Source organism: Cordyceps militaris (genome assembly GCF_000225605.1).
Source record: "Cordyceps militaris CM01 unplaced genomic scaffold CCM_S00006, whole genome shotgun sequence".
NCBI classification, from domain to species: Eukaryota; Fungi; Ascomycota; class Sordariomycetes; order Hypocreales; family Cordycipitaceae; genus Cordyceps; species Cordyceps militaris.
Window position 1 is genome coordinate 2961046 of NW_006271974.1, and position 20374 is coordinate 2981419.

Below are 20374 nucleotides of genomic sequence, written 5' to 3' on the forward strand. Positions count from 1 at the left end.
ATGACGTTTCTGAAAGAGGGAAATAAATTCACCCGTTGAGCATCAAACCTTGCCAGTACTCAAATGAGCTTCCTACACATCGTTGCCGGTGGAGCGGCCCTCGAAAGAGGCCATGTCGCCTCTTTCCTCGTCGGCCCAAGCAAAATCTTAAACTCTTAGCGTGATCAAGCCTAACCACTTACTCCACTACAGAGCCACTGTCGCTGCATGATTGAAAGCCCAATATGCCCAACATTTCGACAAATAAAAACATCCAAAATATTTGCACAAGACCGAGACCTTGGAGGCTCGTCCACCCAGTCTGAGGCGAAGGCTAGCCGAGCGTTGACAGCAACGGCGCAGAAATACATATCCGCCACCAACAGCGAGGGGTTAGCTACTATGACGGACCTCGACCATTTCCCCAACCTCGACCAGGCTGAATTCACGGAAGCTTGTCATCTACTAGATAGCAGATATCGCCAGGCTATACTCGGGCCGCTGCGGCGAAGATGGAAGCTCAACGTCTTCACGGCGCTGGACATGTCGTTTTCGGACGACAACGAGGGTTACATTGCCTATGTCCAAATCGTTCGACCGCTGGAAGATGAAATTGACCTGCCATTTGATCTGGGGGCCTTTTCAATATCTGGAAATGCTACGGAGCACTTGACGAGTACGCAGGACGCGGAGATGATGGAAACGGAAGAATCAGATACGGTACGACAATGAACGCCTTGTTATATTCCTTCTCGCCCGTTTACATGTTGTTCGTCCCGTCTCTAACTGGGTATATAGCAAGTTATCCCAACGCAAAACGCCGATCCAGATATTGGTTGCGTCATATATGAGATTCACTTCCATCCCACATATCGCGTGCCATGCCTGTGGTTTACTCTGCATGGGCTGCCCGAGTCCGAGCCGGCCTTCCACATTGACACCGTCTTCCGCCGGTTGGTCCCTGAGAGCCTTAAAGCGAGCCTTCGCGCAGGTATGGGCATCGGCGCCATATCAACAGATGTGCGTATCAATAGCCTGGAGCTCCATAAAACCCCTACCAGCTAACCACAGGAGTACAGCACCATCCCATCACTGGGCTACCATCCTTTTTTATCCACCCGTGCCAGATAGCTGATGCCATGGCGCCGTTTCCATGTATGAAGCGGGATTATTTGATCATGTGGCTCGGAATCGTCGGCGGTTGCGTCAGCCTATGGGTACCCAACGAACTGATGGTACAGTGAGCTTCACTCCTCACTCATAGCAATGCCAAACAAAAATAACAATATTCAAAACACCACACATTTATTCGTCGTCGCTGTCCTCGTCCATTGCCATGTCCTCGCCACTATCTTCAGGTTCGCTTTCTTCGTCTCGGTTGCGCTTCTGCCCACGGCTTTCGGGCGAGCCGCCGACATCCTTCATGGCATGGTCCACGGCGCTGGGAGGCGGCTTGGCCGGTGTTTCTGTCGTTGCGGTGCCAGCCGGGGGTGCGTTGAAGATGCTCTGTTGCAGCTCCGTCTGCTCAGGAGCAGCGGCGCCCTTGGTGGGCAGCGTGAGGGTGCCGTCAATCTTGCTGACAAAATGGGACTTGGACTTGGCGTATTGAATTTTCTAGGGCCACAATCGTTAGCATCGCTGTCGGTCGTGCAAACGGGACGCTGACCGCTTACCATGGCTCTCCCCAGGAATTCTTCCCCATCCAACGTGCGCATGGCTTGCGTAGCGGCTTGGATATCTCGAAAGACAATATGTGCTTGCCCACGCATGGACATGGTCTTGAGGGCGACGATGTCGAGGACGGGTCCAAAGGTCGAAAAGAGCATGTAGAGTGCTGTTCGCAGATCGTCTTTTTGTATTTTGGCGGAAGGCAGGTTTGTGATGTAAATTCTGCACGAGCCATCGTCAGCATCTTGACCACGAGCCTCTTTGCGCTGCGCGGGGTAAAGACTCACGTTTGGTTTGGCGGTATGCTCTGGACCTTGGCGGGGAGGGAAGAATTGGGCTGCAGCCCGCGTGACGCTATCGTTGCCATGGTACTGGGGGTATTGACTGTTGAATTGTACGGTATATTCTTGCAGAAATTCGATTATCTGACTGCGATTGCGCTCACTACGCCGAGGCCGTGGTTCGTTGGGGGTATGTGTTTGCTGGTCGTTGAAGATGAAGCTGTGGAGATTTTCGCGCCGAAGCATCCTCGCTAGAAAAGGCTGCCTCCAAGTGGGCCAAAGGTTGTGAGCTCACACCGCACGACAACACGACGTATATTATTACTAGCTACTTCCTAAACATTACGTCGCGCCTATGGTATCCGCATAATGAATCTTAGCTGCATTTGCATCCTGCTGTAGTTAGAAAGACAAACGTACCTCGATGCACGTGAAATGAACAAGGCCGCGGCTCACCAACGTGACGTAGCCCCGTTCGGCGCGCCCTTACGAGCCGTCAACAAAAACCGTGAAGCACGACAACGCTTTGCCGATACCTTCAACCGTTTCCAAAAGTGAACACGTGTTCCAACCATCAGAATTAATTGTATTTCCGGTCACGTTTACGCAGGAAGCCAACAACTGTCCACTTCCGCCGCCACTCAGCTTTGCCCCCCTGTGGTGTCCTGTGGTGTTTGCCCCGAAAACCCTGAACGAGCACACTGCCACGCCGCACGACTACAACAGGGAGGCCATCTGAACAGCACGCACCAGAAAACCGCGACCATGGGCCACGGCCATCACAATATCCGCTTCGATGGCGATCCGCACGCTCTGTCGGGCGCCTGGAGCCCGCCGACGAGCCGAGCAAAGTGAGTCGCTCATTTCACCCCGCGGGGAACCAATGCGGGCTCGAATACTGACGTGTCCTGCAGCTTCTGCGAGGAAGACTACGGCTTGACTTTTTACGTGGCCGAATTCATCAATTCAGTGACAAATATTGCCTACGGTACGTGCGATGGGACCTAGCACTCCAATTCCCAGCGATAGAACGCCGGCTAACGTTTGGGCGCGCCTCACAGTGTACTATGCGTTGAAATACATGTACGGCCCAGGAAGCCGCGGCCTGTGGCGGCCCAACCTCGACTTCATGTCCGTCACCCTCTTCATCCTCGGCATCGGCTCCTTTCTCTTCCACGCCAGCCTGCGCCAGACGCTCGAGTTCGTCGACGAGCTCTCCATGATGGGGCTCATCTGGTCGATGCTGCAGGCAACCCTCACCGTGCGCCAGACGCCCGCCGCCGCCCGACTCATCTCCGCCGGCCTGGCCGTCTTCTTCGTCTCGTTTACCGTCTTTTACCTGCGCTCCCCGCTCATCATCTACCAGGTCGTGGCCTTTCTCAGCGGCGTCGGCGTCCTGATCTTGCGCGTGCTCTACCTCTTTCACTGGATGCAGCCGGCGTTCCCCGAGGCCAAGAGGCGCGCCTGGCGCAACACTTCCATCGTGTCGCTGCTCATCTGCGTCGCCGGCTACGCCATCTGGAACGTCGACCTCGAGTACTGCCAGATGCTGCGGGACATTCGCCAGCAGGTCGGCCTGCCGTGGGCCTGGCTCTTTGAGTTTCACGGATGGTGGCATGTCCTCACAGCCATTGGTGCCGCAAAGTTCATCACGGTCGCGAGGGAAGTGCGTGAGGAGGTCAGGCGCGAACAAAAGAAGGAGTAAGTAAGTACAGCTTCTGTCCATACATATGGAAATTTTCTTGTCTAGATGAGACTCGTATAATACAGGTTGGAAATGTCAAAGAAGACTAAATAGCAGCTCGAGCTAGAGCCATAGAGCAGACCACGAACAATAATCAGACAATACGCAATGACGAATCAACACACACACCCTAATCATCTATCCTCACCGTGAACGCTGACCCACGACTGTGCAGAGAGCTCGTCTCGTCGTCCTCTCTGCGACGCCGCATGTCACTGTACCGGTCATAGCCCTCCTCCGGGATCATGGAGACGACACGCGCCCTGCCCTCCATCTCATTTCTCGGCGCCGGTTTGCTATCCGACCTGGCCGGCCAGGGCGGCAGCGGCGGCTCGAGGCGCGGGAACGCACGGTACAGGCTGGAGATGCTACCCCCCGGCGAGTTGGGCGATGTCGGCCGGTTCTTGCTGCTGCTGCTCCTGCCCCCGCCCGACGCGGCACGCGATGCGGCGTCGCTGCCGAAAAACCTGGAGGCCCCCCCGACTGCCTGGGGCAAGAAGCTGCGCGGCGCGCGCTGCGCGCTCGACGCGTGCTGGTTGTGAATCGCCTGCGTGGAGCCGCCGGCCTCCATCGGCGGCGGCAGGTTGAACTCGGAGCGCAGGTAGCCGAGCGTCTCGGAGGACCGCCGGGGGCGCGTCTCCGTGCGCGCGGACCCAGTCTCCCGCGTCTCGCCCACGGCAAACGACAGCCCGGAGATGGCGGTCCCCGGCGCGGACATGGCCGAGTCTGGGCGGCGCGGCAGCGGCTGGGACGGGGCGGGCACGGGCGGTGCCACGACGCCGAACCGGCGCGCGTGCCACTCCTCGTCGTCGACAATGACAATCATCCACACGCCGACGGTGCTGTTGGACCCGCTCAGCGGCGTGCAGTGCAGCCAGCGCGCGCGTCCGGCGGGCTCGAGCTCGGGCACGGTGTCGACGTCGTCGTCGGCCTCGAGGTGCGCCTCGAGCGGGTGGTTGTTGGCGGTGGCGGCGGTGGCCTTTTTCCGGGCCGGCCGGCTCGTCCGCCCGCCGCCGCCGCTCCGCCGCGCGTTGAGCCACCGCACCTTGGCCGTCACGCCCTGGCCGGCGGCCAGCGCGTCCACCAGCTGCTCGCGCACGCGCGCCGAGCCCCCGATGCGGTCTAGCAGCGGCGACTGCAGGATGCCCGGCACACGCATCGAGGGACTGGCGAACAGGATCCGCAGCGACGGGTACGGCCGCACGAGGAGGTAGTGCTCGTACACGCCTGTGAGGCGGCCGTTGTGGCGCAGAGACGGCGAGAACCCGGTGGGTAGCGATGTGCGTGACGGACCGCCGCCGCCGCCGCCGGAAAGATGCAGATTCTCGTCGGAGCTGCTTTCTTGGATAATGACGCGCTCTTTGGTGCCGCGTCGGTGGTGGCTGGGCTCGTACTCCTTCTTCTCGGGCTGAGAGCTGGGAGCTTGCGTCTTGTCAGACGACTTGGGCTCTGTGTCTACTTGTAGAGGCAGGCGGTGCATGCTCCCGCCGTGGGTGTTTATCGTATCGAGCTCCTTTGGCGTCAGGATCTCTGCGAATTGGGTGATTTCGTCTTTTTGGCTTTTCCGGACCGGCTCCTCGGCCTTGAGATCGGCGTCCTCTTCCACCAGCTCACGGAGCGCGTCCAGGTCGTAAGAGCTCATGGCCAGTCCTGATACGTCGACCTGCGCGCCTATAAAGTATCGAATCGTTCCTCGGCTATCGTACAAGGGTGCAAGCTATCGATTACATGTTAGAGAAGCAGCGCTTATACGGTCGGGCTTGAGACGTACCATGACAAGATTCATAAACGGCGTTCCATCGCGTCTGTAATTGAGAAATGTTTCATAATGTTCGATTCCGGCCTCGAGCTTCTCACGAATGCGCTTCACGCTGAAAGGATTCGTACAGGGCCCTTGCAGGAAGCGGCAGTTGCGGCCAATGACGTAGTCGACGCCATACTGCGTTGTGCGGTTGAACTGCTCGGACATGAAGACGATTGGGTTATCGGGACGGGACGGATCTGTCAGACAAAAAACTTCGGCCAGGCCCTCGGAGGAGTCGGAGCTGGTGCCCATGACCCGATGGCGGATCGAGACGGAGACGGTCTGGATCCAGACATGGGTGATGTAGGCGGGCAAGTCCTCCCTGGTCAGCACCTCGAATGCGCTCTCGGCCTTTTCCTCGAGCTCCTGGTTAGCCGTGTCGAGGGCCTGTGGAAAGGTGTGGGTGAAGCCAAAGTCCTGCAGCGAGTGCAGCTGGCGGAGGACGGCGTTGCTGTAGCGGATGGCGCGGAGCGCCTTGAGCGCGGAGAGGTAGTAGTTGAGCAGCACGACGGAGGACGGGCGGTACTTGTAGACAAAGTTAGTGAAGCGGTGCAGGTGCGCCGAGTCCTCAAAGATGGCGTGCAGGTGGTGCTGCGAGAAGAGCAGCTCGGACCGCTGCTCGAGCTTGTGCTTGCTCGCAGGCGCGGTGGCCGCGGCGTCCTGATCGCCGGGCGTGACCAGATCGAAGCTGCCCGGGTCCAGGTCCTCCTCGCCGAGGGGATCGAGGCCGTCGGGGTCGCCGTTGGCGACCTGCAGCGCGGGCAGTCCCGCGCTGCCCACCGGCAAGGGCTTGCCCGGAAAGGCGTCCTGGATGGGCAGTATTCGTAGCGAGTGGGTGGAGGAGGCGGCGTGTGCGTCGACCTCGTTGAAGCTGCGGCTGCTCTGGCTGGGGGAACAGGTTTGCGTGTGTGAGCCAAGAGATCTTGGGGAGGAGTACTTTTGTTCATCGGTTTTTCTTGGTGCATACCTGGAAACGGGAGAGAGCGGCGGCACCGCGTCAAGGCCGATTGTCTGATCCATCTTGTGCAACAGCTGAGACTGGGCGAAACTTTCTTTCCCGGATGCCGAGGTGGAACGGATCAGTTTGCGTATTGGTTCGGGAGCTGTGTGACTCGGTCGTGCAAAGGCGGATATAGAATTGCGAGGAGAGCGCGCCCAGTATCATCAACACTTGCAAGGATTCAAGATGAGATTTCAGGAACTAGAGGATTCTTTATATACACTTTGTTCTCCTATTAGCTTGCAATAACGCCTCCCAGGCGCGCTTGCCTCTGCAACGCAGCTGACATTTGCCACGAGACGATGGAGGCATCGGATGCGATCTTAATTCTCGTACAAGGGTATTGGAATCGGACAACACGGCTAGTTATCGACTTGTCGACTGTATGTACTTTGGCAAAGAGATCGGACCCCTCTCCGGCTACAGCCGCAGAAGGGTTTTCCAAGGCTGGCTGCCACGGGGAACTCATGCGCTGCATTAGGTGCGTTGGACCCTTGCTTTTTTTTTTCTTTCGATGAGCCACATGGACAAGGGCAAGCAAGGCACGTCGTCTGTGAACTTTTGCTTGCTTCGATGGGCTGCGGTGGCGGCGGTCACTGTAATTACTCCGCGAGAGTAGCACGAGTGTCTCACTCTTATGCACCTGTCAACAATGACAGTGAGGTTGACTGGCACATCATGGCGGCCGCACTAGCACGCTTCGGCCGCCCATCTTGAGACTCGGAGGATTCTTTCTGAAAGAGTTGATGATGCTAGAAGATGATAAGGCTGAAAGAGGGGGCGAAACCGAGAAAGAGGCAGGGGCATGTAGTGAGTTTGTTGTCTTCGGTATAGTTGACTGGTAAACTATCTCCAAGGTTATATTCGATTTCCTTTCAATATCCCTTGTTGCTTAACCGTCTCTTGCGCCAAAAAAGTTGCGCCCGCTGCTGAGTTTGCCAAGCTTCCGTCGAGTTCATCCCTGTACTCGGTGAAAATCGAGTATCCCTGTACCTCGCGAAAAGAGAAAACTAATTGGGCAAAAAAAAGCAATGATGTCTTTGTACAACAGTAAAACGTTGACCCGGTGGCGTACCGGATAACCTGTTCAGTGTTGACCTGTCAGGTCGGTTAGCAAGACAAGATGGCGGTTTGAAAAAAGCAAAAGTCACAAGAGGTAATAACGGAAAGTCCCAAAACCATTTCGGTTCCACTCACACGGGATGCCAGTCCCTTTCCTCTCTTATCCTTTCTTTTCGCATCGTCCAAGCACCAGCCGCAGTTCATTGCTCTCGCATGCTCCTCATCTCCTGCTCCAGCTCGTGCCGCAGCCGTTCCGGCGCTGCTGCACCGCCCCCAGCCAGTTCGTCGTCGTCGTCGTCCGACACGATGCCGCAGCCTCCCCTTCGCGGCCGGTACGAAGCGTCGCCCAGCCGTCGTCTCTTTTTCCTGCGCGGCATCCTCATCACATCGACGCCGCTTCCTGACAGCCCATCGTCCGACGAAGTGTCCGTTTCGTAGCAGTAGCTTGCATCTGCACCCCTTTTCTTGGCAGATCCTGCACACCCCGATCGCGCGGCAGCAGGGCCCTCTTCCGAACCCTCGGGTACGGGCGGCAGGCGGCGATCCACGTGCGGCGGCCACGGCAGGGCCCAGTGCGGGCTATTACTGGCGTTGTTGGGGTCGGACCGCCACAGATTGCGCGCGTCGGATGGCAGCACTGGATACAGGGTGGGCGCGTACGCCGGATGCGTGGCCAGGAACCTGGCCTTGAGCAGGTCTAGGTTGAGCCTCTCGGCTTCTGCCGCAGGAATCCAGCCGCTGCGGTTGGGCAAATTGTGCGCGCAGCCTATGCCGTGGCGGATGCGACAGCACCGGTCTTGGGCCATGTGGAACTGGGAACAGGTTTAGCAGGGAGGTTCGGAAAAAGGGAAACGGAGTTGTCTTCTCTATCCGTACCTTGTACTCGTTTTCAACGGCGGACACTTGCTTGGCAGTGTGTCGACGGTTGGCTTCTGGAACTCTTCGTAGACATCTTGAGCAGAAGTAGCCGTGGTCAGGCACGAACGATGGGTCTGGCTCGCCAAGAACCACGTTCCAGTCTGGAGAAGCTGGTCGTCTCCTGAAGGGGCTTGGACCCTTTGCTTTTTGTCTTTCTACGGGGCTCTGGCGCTTTCGTGAGCGCCCCCTTTCGCAGTCGACAAGTGTCGCGTCTGGCAGATCCTCTTTCAAGCTGCATGGAAGCGGTTCCGGCGGTAAAGGAGCAGAGTCTTCGAGCGTCAACTGATCGAGACTATCAGAGAGCAGATTGTGTCTTGGCGTCTGCTTATACTGCACTGGATGGGCGTCGATCCATGCCCTAACTTCGCTCGTGTCGTCGCTCAGCCAGAGACGATCGCTAGAATCTGGTCGGTTGGTGAAAGCAAGACCTTGGACCGGTCCCTCTACGGGACCATCTTGGGATTCAGTTTCAACCGTCCAGCTACCGTTGTGTGCTGGTGGCTCCGAAGCCGTCTTGGCTGCGCTGCGCGGCGGACTTTCGAGGTCTTTCACGCCTAGGGTAGCGAGTAGCCTGTCTCGCACAGCCTTGAGAGCCTGAAGTAAGCTGACCTGCTCTTGTGCCTTGAGAATAAGGTCTGTCGTCACGATAATGTGAGAAGCTTGTTCTTGAGGCAAGTCATCTATTTCCATTCCATCTGTAGGTGGTTCTTCTCTTTCCTCGTCGTCGCCAGACGTTGGAGCTGCCAAGCATTAGTAATGTTGGTTATGTTAGCGGAAAGTTCGTAACTTACCCGTTGTAGGGATTGAAGTTCGGTTCAACTCATCGCTCGCCAATAATTTCGACTCCAATGAAGGAACATGAACGTCCATTTCTGCAGGCGCAGTCGATGCAGAACCTTCGCAAGTAGTCTCCATTGACTCAGCCGGCAATGCAAAGTACATCGTAGCAAGCTTGGTAGCACGCGCTCGAGCCAATCTGGAGCTGCAGTGCTAATTTTAAAAGCCTTTCGTTCTATGTAGTCTTGTTGTTGATAGCGTCTGATAGATTGCCGAATTTACTGGTTTGTGGAAATGGTTGTAGTATATTCGGGTCTATGTCAAAGTGCGCGTGAGGATTTCCAAGATACCATGAAGCTTCTTCCAAAAATGTTCGGAAGAGATACATTGAACGTAATTGTCCAAGCTTCGTGTGTCTTCTTGGGTATTTTATAGGTAAAATGTCATGTAGGAGGATGCAGGGAGCCGACGTTTGGCTGGCCAAGGCACAGCAAACATGCCTGAAGCCTGGTTGCAGATGAAAGAAAATAGATTGCTCGTATGGTCAAAAATCCGAGCCTAAGAATTTGATATTTACCAGGCTGTGAAGGGCACGGTTGACTGTGGGAATCATGCCCTGGTTCCCGACAAAGAAGCGCCATTGTGCCTGTTGGAAGCCGCGGCAGCCGCCATGAAAGGCGCTCCAAAAGGCCAGTCAGACTTTTATCGATGGTTTCCCACCATTGCCTCAAATTCTTCTTGAAAGTCGGAAAAGTGGTTTATAGTGTATGATTGTGCTGTGACTGGTCCCGAACCCGCTTCGCGCAAACGTCAACCTCCGGGCGCTTTCATCGTTGACAACTTCTTTCAAGTCATCTACTACGTGTAGGGCAATATCGTTGTAATTTTTGAAAATACTTGGAGAGGAGTCTTGCCAGGAATCGACCGGCGTTGTGGCGAGCTCCTCTAACAGCGGCGCAGAGATGGTAGGTAATGTGCTGCACGCACGCCGGCCAGTCGCATCACCTTGTTCATGGAAGTGAGCGAAACGGCCGGTATCTGCCTATTTGCCTGCATCTTCTTGTGGTAGTTTTGTGCCTCGGCGCAGAATCAAACGCTTCGTGTTCGTCAACAAAGCTAGGTGCGTTGTTTAGCATGCGTGCTTGCTTGGTTGCTTTGGTTGCGCAAACGACAAAGGCGGTGCAGTTGCGGTGAAACGCTCCGCCATCTCTGGATAGCTTAAAGTAGGCGATTGCCTAGATGTATATATCAGTGGTGAAACCCCCGCATGGTCTATTGGTGGCAATCTTGATTTGATGTGCAATCTACAAACGGGCTAAGTGACTTGCGACTGCTTCTTGTTAGAGGGTGCTGGTTATCACTGTTTGAGAAAATACCTTGTACGTCCATCGTATGGCAGTCTACCTGAGTGCTCTGGCGCAGAATCTCCCATAAAGTCGCCATTTTCCCTGGAATAAAGACTCCCGGATGATGGCTTGTAAAGTGCAAGCTGGTGCCATGAGGATCCCGCTTTTGCTGCTGTGTGACATCGGACGATCAGTCTACTATAAATTCCGAAAAAGAAAAAGAAATGTAAATGAATATTCGGTAAAATGAATGATTATCCTAAGATTATTTAAACAATTATGACATATTTATGACTGTTACATCGGCCCCAAGGCGGCGACAGTTACAAATTAGTTAGACCTTCAATCTTGGTGTCAGTACCCAACCGAACCTACATCACACACCACAATTACACATGACAAATAAAACAATTTCAAGTTCAAAAAAGATCCCGCATAATACAAAATTCATCATTTCTTCTTCTTCAACCATTTCCCGTCCTCAACTTGCTCCGTTTGGCTCACCCACAACAGGCGGGCCGAGTCACATGACGGAAACGGCCAGCACTTGCCAGCCAAGCGTCAAAAAAAAAAGTACATGCAATACGTAGAGATGCTTCACCTTGGCGACACCATCATTCATCTCGGATCCGATACTCGCGCCCGACCACCCCTCGCTCTGGCGGTTTCCACACGCATTGGGCTTCTCGTGGTCGCGTCATGACCCGAGGACGACGAAAATGCGGTCTTTGCACATATTAAAGCACGCATCTCGACGACAATGCTGCGCTGCGGCCACGCAGGGAGCAGCCCCCGTACCGGCCAGATGGCTATCCTCGGCGACATCGAGCGCTCATATACCACGCGTCTCGGCGGCCTCGGTACCGGTTGGCGGCGCGGCTTTCTTCCTCTCGAATCGCCTATTTGAACGCTCACGGTGCCTCGACTTCCTCCTCTTCACCGGCAGCGCACGCGCGACATCCACCACGACGCCCGCATCTCATACCGACGCAGCATCTTCACAGCCGGCTCACGAAAGCCAATCCCTCCAACAACTACCACCGCATCGCCGAAGACAGCTCCGGAAGCAACAGCAGCAATTGACCCAAAATAGCGGCTCCGAGGAAGCCCCCCTCCCGCCCGACGCCTCGTCTCTCCTGACGACGCAGGCCGCCGCCCAGCCCGCGCAGTCCCTTCGCCGCACCCTGGCCACATTTCTCTCGCTCTCCAAGCCGCGGCTCACGGTGCTCGTCGTGCTTACCGCAATGGTGCCCTACGCGCTCTACCCTGTGCCCGAGATGCTGACGCCGTCCATGACGGACACGACGAGCCTGAGCCCGCTTACCCTGCTGTTCCTCACCACCGGCACGGCGCTATGCTCGGCCAGCGCAAACGCCCTCAACATGCTCTACGAGCCCGACACAGACGCCAAGATGACGCGCACGCGCAACCGGCCGCTCGTGCGGCGGCTCATCGCCACGCGCAGCGCTGTGCTCTTTGCCATTCTGGCCGGCGCCGTCGGCGCAGGCGGCCTCTACTTTGGCGTCAACCCGACCGTCTCCTTTCTTGGCGTCGCCAACATTGTCTTGTATGCGGGCGTCTACACGCCGCTGAAGCGCGTGACGGCGTTTAATACATGGGTCGGCGCACTCGTCGGCGGCATCCCCCCGCTGATGGGCTGGGCGGCGGCGGCGGGCGAGACAGCCACCCGGGACGGCTCCTGGCGGGAGCTGCTGCTTGCCACTGACGGCTCCTCGCTCGGAGGCTGGCTTATGGCCGGCCTGCTCTTTGCCTGGCAGTTCCCGCACTTCATGGCCCTCAGCTGGCCGATCCGCGACGAGTACAAGGCCGCGGGCCTGCGCATGCTAGCGTGGACCAACTCGGCGCGCAACGGGCGCGTGGCGCTGCGCTACAGCCTCGTCTTCATCCCGCTGTGCGTGTCGCTGTGCGCCGCGGGCGTGACCGAGTGGTCCTTTGCGGTGACAAGCCTGCCGGTGAATCTCTGGCTGGCGCGCGAGGCGGTGCGCTTTTGGAAGCATGACGGGCACCAGGGCAGCGCAAGGGGTCTGTTCTGGGCGAGCGTCTGGCATCTGCCGGCGGTGCTCATGCTGGCCATGCTGCAGAAAAAAGACCTGTGGAGCAGAGCATGGCGTGGTCTGTTTGGCGAGGCCGCAGATGAGGAGGGACTCTGGGAAGAGCAGGAGCTCGAGGAGATGGCGGGCATGACGGCGGACCGCGTCAAGGAGGCGGCCAAGGCGCTTGATCTCCCGCGCAGGTAATGGCACCATGTAATGGCATGCATTGCCATTTGCCATGATGCCTACTGTACAAATTATACGACTTTTCTCACATCTTGTTTTATTACGGACGTCTACGCGGGAGCATTACGCTGCGCATTGGATTGCGGAGGCGACCTGGCACTGCGGAGGGCATGCAGGTCCTGTACAGGATGTATACAAATCATGGCATGGATAGAACATTATTACTTTCTTTTGGTCGATTGTGGGTGTTTATTTTGAGTGAATGATGCATTAATACAGTATCCGTCAATCTATCCAACGATGCGATGCGTATGCTAAAATGCACAGCAGAGAGAACAGGCTAATTCCAAACATTCTTTTCAAACCACATTTCGAAACAGGTTTGCAGCAGACAGGCGCGCAAAAGAAAAGGTCAGTCAGTCATGACGGGTCGTGACGAGGAATGCTAACAGATAAAAGCAACAGAAATGGACAAGATGAAACGCCTAGACGCCAAACCCCGATTATACCATGACTCGGAAACTCTCAACGGACAGCCCGCCAGCACAAAGGAGATTAAAGGAGTGACTAAGAAGAGGAAAAGGAAAGACTCTTGGACAGAGCTCGACGAAGGGAACAAAGGAGTGATGTGAGGTGGCAGTGACTGGTGAGTAGGCCGGAAAAGAAAAACACAGGCAAGAAGCAGAAGAAAATAAAGAGCAAATACTAAAACAGCGCAAAAATAGGATCGAGCTCGCTCTTCCAACCATATCAAGCACTCTCATTCCCCCGCCGCGGAACATAGCCCGGGTGCAGACTGCCCTCGGAGCTGATGCTCGACGAGTACGCGTGCTGCGGGTGGTACTGGGCGGCGGCGGCGCCGCCGTACATGAGCGTGGTGTAGGCCGCCGGGTGCAGATGCGCCTGCGCGAGCGTGTGCGGGTGCGCCAGATACGTGGTCGTCGTCGTGTTGGACGCAAAGGACTGCGCGGCATTGGTCATCATCTCGTCGCTGCTGCTGCCGCTGCCGCCATGCTGGTGGTGGTGGTGTTGGTGGTTGTGGCTCGGGCTCGGCGGGACAGGGCTGCTGCTGCTACCGTACGCCAGGGTGGCACCGCCGCCGCCCGCTGCTGCCTCGTCTACGGGCGTCAGGCCGATGCCAGAAACGCCGCTGTCGTCGTCATACCCGGCGGCCGCGGCCGCGGCGGCCATGGCGTTGGCGGCCATGGTGGCGGCGTTGGGGTGGTCAAAGGCGGCGCGCTGACGGCGGCTGGCAGCGCGGGCGGCGCCCTGCAAGTTTTTGAGGCCATACGAGAGGCACTGTGTGTCCAAGAAAAAAAGTCAGTTCATGTCCTCCCCGAATAGCCAGAGACAAAGGATTCTTACCGTTCGTTCCACAAACGCCCACTTCTCACCCGTCTGGTCCGCCAGCGGGCGCCACAGGCGCTCGCGCATCTGCACGTACTCGGTGGCGATGCGCTCCATGCGCGCGGCCTCGTCGCCGCCGCCGCCGCGGCCCTTGCTGTCAATCAGCCGCTCGTGGCGCTTGCGGCACGCGTTGGACGACTTGCCCGGGAAGAACTGCTCCTGGATCTGGCTCCAGTTGAGGCCGTCGCTGCGCGCCATGATGAGCCGCTCGTCGTCGTGCACCGTCCACGCCCCGCTGCTGGGCCGGTGCCGCGCTCCCAGGAGCGCCTTGGCCTCGGCCTGCTTGAGGAGCCGCTGCTGCTGCTTCTGCGGCGGCGGCGGCGGCGGCGCCGGTTGCTGGTACTGCGCCTGTGCCTGCTGCTCGTCTGGCAGCGACCAGCTGCCGCTGCGGCGCGACAGCTCCGCTTGCGGTGGCTGCCCGTATTGGGAGTACTGCTGCTGCTGCTGGGGCAGGACAGAGGTGCTGGCGTGGTACGCTTCGTAGACGTCCTGCTCGGCGGTGCCGGGCATGGCGTAGTACGTCGCGGCCGCGCTGCTGTGGGAGAGCCGCTGCTGGTAGGCCTGCGCCTGCGCGATTGTGTTGCGGGTTTGTGCTTCGCGCCGCCGGGACGTGGTGGCCGAGTCGCTCGGCTGCCGCGAGTGCTTGGAGGCCTTCATGGTCTCACAAGTTTTTTTGTTGTGAAGTGGGTTGTTTGAAAGGGGTGTGGTTGCAGTGTGTGACCCTTTTGTCACATCAAAGGGTTTTGTGTAAAGACCGAGGAAAATTAGAGATTATTGGCGTGGTGAGAGAGAAGATGCAAAGAAAGGTCGCGGCCCGGTGGAGAGATGAATCCGTCACGGCCGTGTAAGAGGTTTGATGGATCGAGTATGAAACCCCGGAAAGAGGCCAAAAAGGATGCAATAGAAGCCCAAGACGAAACGATGATGCTTGCGAGTTGACAATGGGAGACAAGAGAAGACCCAAGGAAAATGAAGACTCTAGGAAATCGAAAACAAGGAAAATAAAAAACACAACCGGTCTAGGAATGTTTGACGATAGGAAACAACTGTTAAAAACAAGAAACTAAGGATTCAAGAAGACCAGTATTACAAGATCCGGACCATGTCTGTTACTTAACAACTCGAGGTTGGACCAAGGTGCGACGACCCCCCCCCCCCCCCCCCCACTCCGTCTGAACCCGTTTGACGATTTTTGCGTCAAGAGAAATCTCTAGCAGGGCGCTTGCCATGAAACAAGAGCAGGTCAGGGCAAGGAGGTTCCCCAAAATGGCAATGAAACAAATTCCATGTATCCGAATGAGCCAGACGACGGCGAATGCGGCGCCGGTATTGGCTGGCCGGGGCAAAACGATGCTAAGGCACAGGATCTGGGGTGGGGGGAGGAGGGGAGGGCATCGCAGTGTGGGCGGGCGGCTACGGGAGTAACCGCCAGTGTGGGTGCGTTTGTGCTGTCTGTACCTGCGTCTGGATCAAATACAGTTGATTGTGAACATCTTGCTAAGAAAAGGAACTTGGGGACAAGGTGGGATTGTGGATGTGGTGTTCGATCAAGCGCCCAGTTTGGTGAACGGAAGGGGGGGTGCCCGATGGAGGGGCAAGAGAGCTCGGATGGGCTGCATAGTGCTGGGGAGCAACACCGGGATGGACCGGCTAACCCCCGCTCTTGGGAAATGAGAGGGGGGTCACTGCCTTGCAGCCAACATGAAGGGGTGAAGATGTGTGTGTTGTGTGTTCTCATTGTGGAAGCGCCGTGCGATTATAGTCCACCATGGTGGGAGGTGACGGGAGACTATGCCCAACAGAGCTCTAGGGCACCGAATTCCCGGGAAATGATGCTAAAATTGAAGTCATCAAATGTCACTCGGACTTTTTTTTTTCATCATGATAGTTTCTTTCAGAGGAAACTAGACCTAGAAGAGAGGACCTTGACTGTCATGGTTTGGCTGTTGTGTAAGTCGGTCGTCTCCACTGCGGCGAACCGGATTGGTCGCTCTGCAAGCGCGCGCCTCTTTGGAGAACCATTCTGACAGGGGCATGGGGGGGGGGTAGTTCGACAGTGTGGGGGGGCGCCTTTCAAGGAGAAAAAGGAAATAGACGGGGAAGAAAGATCTATTTCTGGTCATCAGCCTTGTTTCGAGATGCTGCAATGCAGCCGCGCACGATTGGCTCGCCGAGGACGGCTTCATCTACTCGACTGCCCACTTTTCCCAGGAACAAGAAGTATGGTGGCGTGGTTGCATGTAAGAATGACGATGGAGCTTGGTTTTTTTTTACTTTTGCACGCTCTGGTTATGTATTTAGCTTTGATTTGCATTGTTTTTCGGTGCCCACCTGAAGCCGGGCTAGAGATTAGAGCGCCCAGAACCCTGGCGCGTAGTGAGACTTGATACGTCCTGCTGGACAAGCAGGATCGACGGCTGCTTGGGGGTAAGCCCTTGCGGTTTCAAGAGGAAAATGGACTCGGTATGGTTGTTGTTTCAAGTGAGGGCAGTTCGAAATAAAGTGTAGGTATGGAATCGTAGAGGAGACGGAAACGAGGGCGGTCGGCAGATACGGTTCGCGCCGGCCTGGTCGACCGCCCCCGGCCTGTGACCAGAGCGCTTTTAGCCGACGCAGCCATTTCATGGTATTCAAAAGCAAAGTATCGCTGCAATAAAGTAGATCTATCTTAAATAAGTGAATTCGTATACTATTATCAACATGCAATTGTATAAGATAAATGCAAGCAACTTCATCCAGGGCACTACCCGGCACCATATTCCCAGGTCTCGGCCCACAATCGCTAGACTAATGCATCCGGGGTCTCATTCTAAATTCCAGTAAAAAAAAAATCTTGTCCTTTTCCTCTCAACTCAGTCTTTGCATTTACAGGTGCGAATTAGGAGGCTGCTTTTCCACGCAGCAGCTGTTTGCGCTGCCGTTGCCCGCATTCTGAAAGGCGGTGCGCGAGCTCAGGTCCTTGACGACCGTCGACGGCGGCACCCAGAGCGCCGGATTGCGCGCGAAAAAGTTGGACGCGCGAATCATGACCATGACGGGCTCGGCCGGCATCAGCGGAAAGTCCTCGCAGCGCGGAAAGTGCGTCAGGCCAAACTGCACGTAGCAGACAATGTCCGTGTTTTCGATATTCTCGTCGCGCTCGACCCAGTCGGTGATGACGGACGAGTCCTGGTGGCCGGGCCGGCCGGTGGACTGGCAGACGTAGTCGCCGGCGGGGAACAGCTCGTAGTCCTTGTACGGCAGCACGAAGAGGCTCTTGCGCGCGAACCCGGCCCGGTTGCCGACCATGCTGCCGGGCTTGGCGAGCAGCGCCGGGCACTGCGTGTTGACAATCTTGTACCCGACGGGCTTGTGGCAGACGTCATTGATGACGTTGGGGTTGACAATGTCCCAGTTGCGGCCCGTCTCGTGCTGGTACGAGACGGCGCCCTGCTTGGCCGTCCGCAGCGGCGTCTTCTTGCAGTAGAAGCCGTTGCCGTACGGGTTCTCGGCGGACCCGAGCGGCGCCTCCGACATGACGGCATCGTTTTGGATGACGGTGTTGTTGGTGCCGTCAATCTCGGGATCGACGCGCAGCGAGAAGATGTGCTGGTGGTTGTGGGCGTTGACGCCGCGGGCCACCTCGGTGCCGTAGGGCGCGGCTGTCTCCGACGGGTGCATGCAGTACGAGTTGAGGATGCCGGTGAGCTTGATCTCGAGCTTGTAGGTGCCGTCGAGGGTAAAGGTGTGGTAAAAGGCGTACTCGTAGTTGGCGGCGGTGATGATTTGGGAGATGATGAGCTTGCGGTCGCGCGCGAGGACGGTGCTGGCGTCGCGGTAGTCCATGTGCTTGTAGAGGATGCCATTGTCCTCTTCGTGGATACAAATGGCGTTTTTGAGGACGGCGGGGAGACCGCTCGAGGTGGACATGATACCGTCCATGTAGTGGATGGCGCCCTTGCAGTCGCACCCTAGCTTGAGAGAGTTGGTCATGAGACCAGTCCCGTACTCGCCCACGTCAAAGGCGTGCTTTCTGTGGTGAGGGGGTTCGGGGTTGCCGTACGGCACCACCATTTCGACCACGCTGATGCGGTTGAAGAGAGTACGCTCGCGGCCCTCGTACGGGTCATCGATGCGGACATCCGAGATGACGATGCCCTCGCGGTAGTTGAAGCCAATGTGCATCTTGTAGCCAGCCCACGAGAGCTCGTTGCCGCGGATCTGAAAGGACACGCCCTCGGGCTGGGTAATGTCGAGCGGCTTGAGCCTGGTGGTGTTGTACCCCTGCTCGATGAACTCGGGCAGGAAGTTGTGCGAGTCCAGCGGCGGCAGCGTGCGCTCGCCGTTGACGTACCGGATGTCGACGCTGAGCACCTCTTCGGTCTCGGTGTCGGCGACGACACAGAAATCCAGCGGGTGCGCGTACTGGTTGTCGCTGGGCGAGTGGCGATAGTACGCCAGTCCCTGCTGCAGGCGGCGGCTAAAGTCCCAGCGGTCGTCGAAGCCGACGGCCCAACCGTCGAGGTACACCTTGGACATGTCGGTGATGCCAATCTCCTCGCAGGCGCGGATGACGCGCGGATCCTTGCGCGAGACGCGCTCCATGACGTCGAGGTCCTCGAGCGTCAGCGTCGGAGCTACCTCGCTGACGGGCTTCCACTGCGTAATGGTGGATTCGGTCAGGTTGACAATGACCTCGGCGCAGGTGTTGCTGCCGCGCTGGATGACAATGGCAAAGGCCTTGCGCTCCGGGCGGGGGCCGGCGCCGGCCTTGAAGGCGGCGTACTCGGCCTTGAGCGGCTCGCGGAGGGTGACGCAGTTGAACTTGAGCTCGACGGGGCTCGCCTTGTCGCGAATCAGCTTGACCGCGTGGGAGATTTCCTGCATTGACAGCTGGTCGAGGGGATGTGTCTGGTGGCGGAGGCTGGCCGCCGTCTTGGGGCAGTAGTCCTGCTCCGGGTAGACCTCATAGCCAGCTATGACATCTAGATCTGGTTGTAACGCGGGATTAGCCATGGTGGCGACTGCTTCTCCAGGCTGGGGCTTAGAGCTAGGTGTCTGAAAGAAATGAGAGGAAATGGGAGGGAAACGTGTGTCAACGGTGTGGTGCGTGAGACGACAGGTATTGAAGTCGTCGAGAAGGTATGTGGCAAGAACAATGAGACGAGGAATGATGAGACACAACTGGCAAACTCTGTAGTGTTATATGTACAGTAGGGGACCCGACTGAGACTTGGCAACACAGAAATGGATTTTATGAGGCCACGAGGTCTGGCGTGATTAGGCTTAGTTTTAGTCTGGGGGGTGGAATAAGATCCATCCGCACCGCTTCGGCCGCCGAGCAGCTGGACCACCCCGAAGGCGCAACTAGTGTGGTCCTCGTCGGGGCGGTCGAGAGACGGCGCGGCGTCGCTGCGGGTTGGGTACGCCGGTAAGCATTCTGGTTGGCTGGCTGAGATTTCACGTAACTAGATGAAATGTATGATATCAACGGCACTCCGCGGGACGGATGTATTACACCTCGAGGATGTGATTAGACTGGGAACGACAGGCAGCAAAGCGGCGGAGCGGATCAAACTCGTAAACTGTACTGGGAATAATTATTAATACCAGTAGAATTCTCCATATGCGATTGGGCGGGGGAGGAGTGTTTGCTGTATCTGGGGCGAGACCGAGCGGGCTGCATGGATCTGGTCAGCGGGGGAATAAGTGTAACAACTTGCAGGATTTGAGGAGTAGATTTGCGACAGGCTGGCCAGTTTGGCCACCCAGATTGGACAGGCAGCTAGTCATGTGGTAATGCATGCATCTTGGACAACGCGGCGGCGCGATCCCCACCTAACAGACAAGACGGCGGGCGCGGTGCGTCGGGGACGTGATTTGCGGGCACGACCACAACAGACTGGCAAATGCCGGCCAATGGGTTTTGGGGTTTCGGTTTGCCGGCCGGCTGACCATTGGCGTCAGCCAGGAACTCGTCGCATAAAGATAGAGCCGCTTTTTTTCTGGAAGAAAAAGAAGGATATTACCACCTGCCGGCCGGGCCCCCCAGCACGGCGCCGTGATTGTGGCGGGTCCGGCGTCCGCGGGCATGCGCGCCCCATTTCTCGTCTCAAATTCTAGGGCGGCGCCTCACAAGCGACAGCGAATTGGCTGCACGCCTGGAACG

At 57.1% G+C, this 20374-nt stretch overlaps 8 protein-coding genes across 8 annotated transcripts; 3 read left to right on the plus strand and 5 right to left on the minus strand.

The window, feature by feature from the left end:
• Window positions 1-381: 381 nt before the first annotated feature.
• CCM_08186 (uncharacterized protein) lies at window positions 382-1044 on the plus strand (the record flags this gene model as incomplete). Its single annotated transcript, XM_006673325.1, has 2 exons — window positions 382-699; window positions 778-1044. The coding sequence occupies 2 exons, from the start codon at window positions 382-384 to the stop codon at window positions 1042-1044; spliced, it is 585 nt and encodes a 194-aa protein (XP_006673388.1).
• A 240-nt stretch (window positions 1045-1284) lies between these two features.
• On the minus strand, window positions 1285-2014 carry CCM_08187 (Nucleotide-binding, alpha-beta plait; the record flags this gene model as incomplete). Its single annotated transcript, XM_006673326.1, has 3 exons — window positions 1285-1593; window positions 1653-1869; window positions 1935-2014. 3 exons carry the CDS (start codon window positions 2012-2014, stop codon window positions 1285-1287), a joined length of 606 nt encoding a protein of 201 aa, XP_006673389.1.
• A 679-nt stretch (window positions 2015-2693) lies between these two features.
• CCM_08188 (alkaline ceramidase family protein) lies at window positions 2694-3633 on the plus strand (the record flags this gene model as incomplete). The annotated part of the gene is made up of 3 exons (XM_006673327.1): window positions 2694-2779; window positions 2843-2916; window positions 2990-3633. 3 exons carry the CDS (start codon window positions 2694-2696, stop codon window positions 3631-3633), a joined length of 804 nt encoding a protein of 267 aa, XP_006673390.1.
• Window positions 3634-3802: 169 nt separating this feature from the next.
• CCM_08189 (PAS-like protein) lies at window positions 3803-6496 on the minus strand (the record flags this gene model as incomplete). Its single annotated transcript, XM_006673328.1, has 3 exons — window positions 3803-5389; window positions 5444-6362; window positions 6444-6496. 3 exons carry the CDS (start codon window positions 6494-6496, stop codon window positions 3803-3805), a joined length of 2559 nt encoding a protein of 852 aa, XP_006673391.1.
• Window positions 6497-7738: 1242 nt separating this feature from the next.
• On the minus strand, window positions 7739-9398 carry CCM_08190 (uncharacterized protein; the record flags this gene model as incomplete). The annotated part of the gene is made up of 3 exons (XM_006673329.1): window positions 7739-8350; window positions 8415-9196; window positions 9248-9398. The coding sequence occupies 3 exons, from the start codon at window positions 9396-9398 to the stop codon at window positions 7739-7741; spliced, it is 1545 nt and encodes a 514-aa protein (XP_006673392.1).
• A 1941-nt stretch (window positions 9399-11339) lies between these two features.
• Window positions 11340-12837, plus strand: CCM_08191 (protoheme IX farnesyltransferase; the record flags this gene model as incomplete). Its single annotated transcript, XM_006673330.1, has 2 exons — window positions 11340-11439; window positions 11687-12837. The coding sequence occupies 2 exons, from the start codon at window positions 11340-11342 to the stop codon at window positions 12835-12837; spliced, it is 1251 nt and encodes a 416-aa protein (XP_006673393.1).
• Window positions 12838-13569: 732 nt separating this feature from the next.
• Window positions 13570-14883, minus strand: CCM_08192 (uncharacterized protein; the record flags this gene model as incomplete). The annotated part of the gene is made up of 2 exons (XM_006673331.1): window positions 13570-14118; window positions 14185-14883. 2 exons carry the CDS (start codon window positions 14881-14883, stop codon window positions 13570-13572), a joined length of 1248 nt encoding a protein of 415 aa, XP_006673394.1.
• A 2208-nt stretch (window positions 14884-17091) lies between these two features.
• On the minus strand, window positions 17092-19221 carry CCM_08193 (peroxisomal copper amine oxidase; the record flags this gene model as incomplete). The annotated part of the gene is made up of 1 exon (XM_006673332.1): window positions 17092-19221. One exon carries the CDS (start codon window positions 19219-19221, stop codon window positions 17092-17094), a length of 2130 nt encoding a protein of 709 aa, XP_006673395.1.
• Window positions 19222-20374: the final 1153 nt, after the last annotated feature.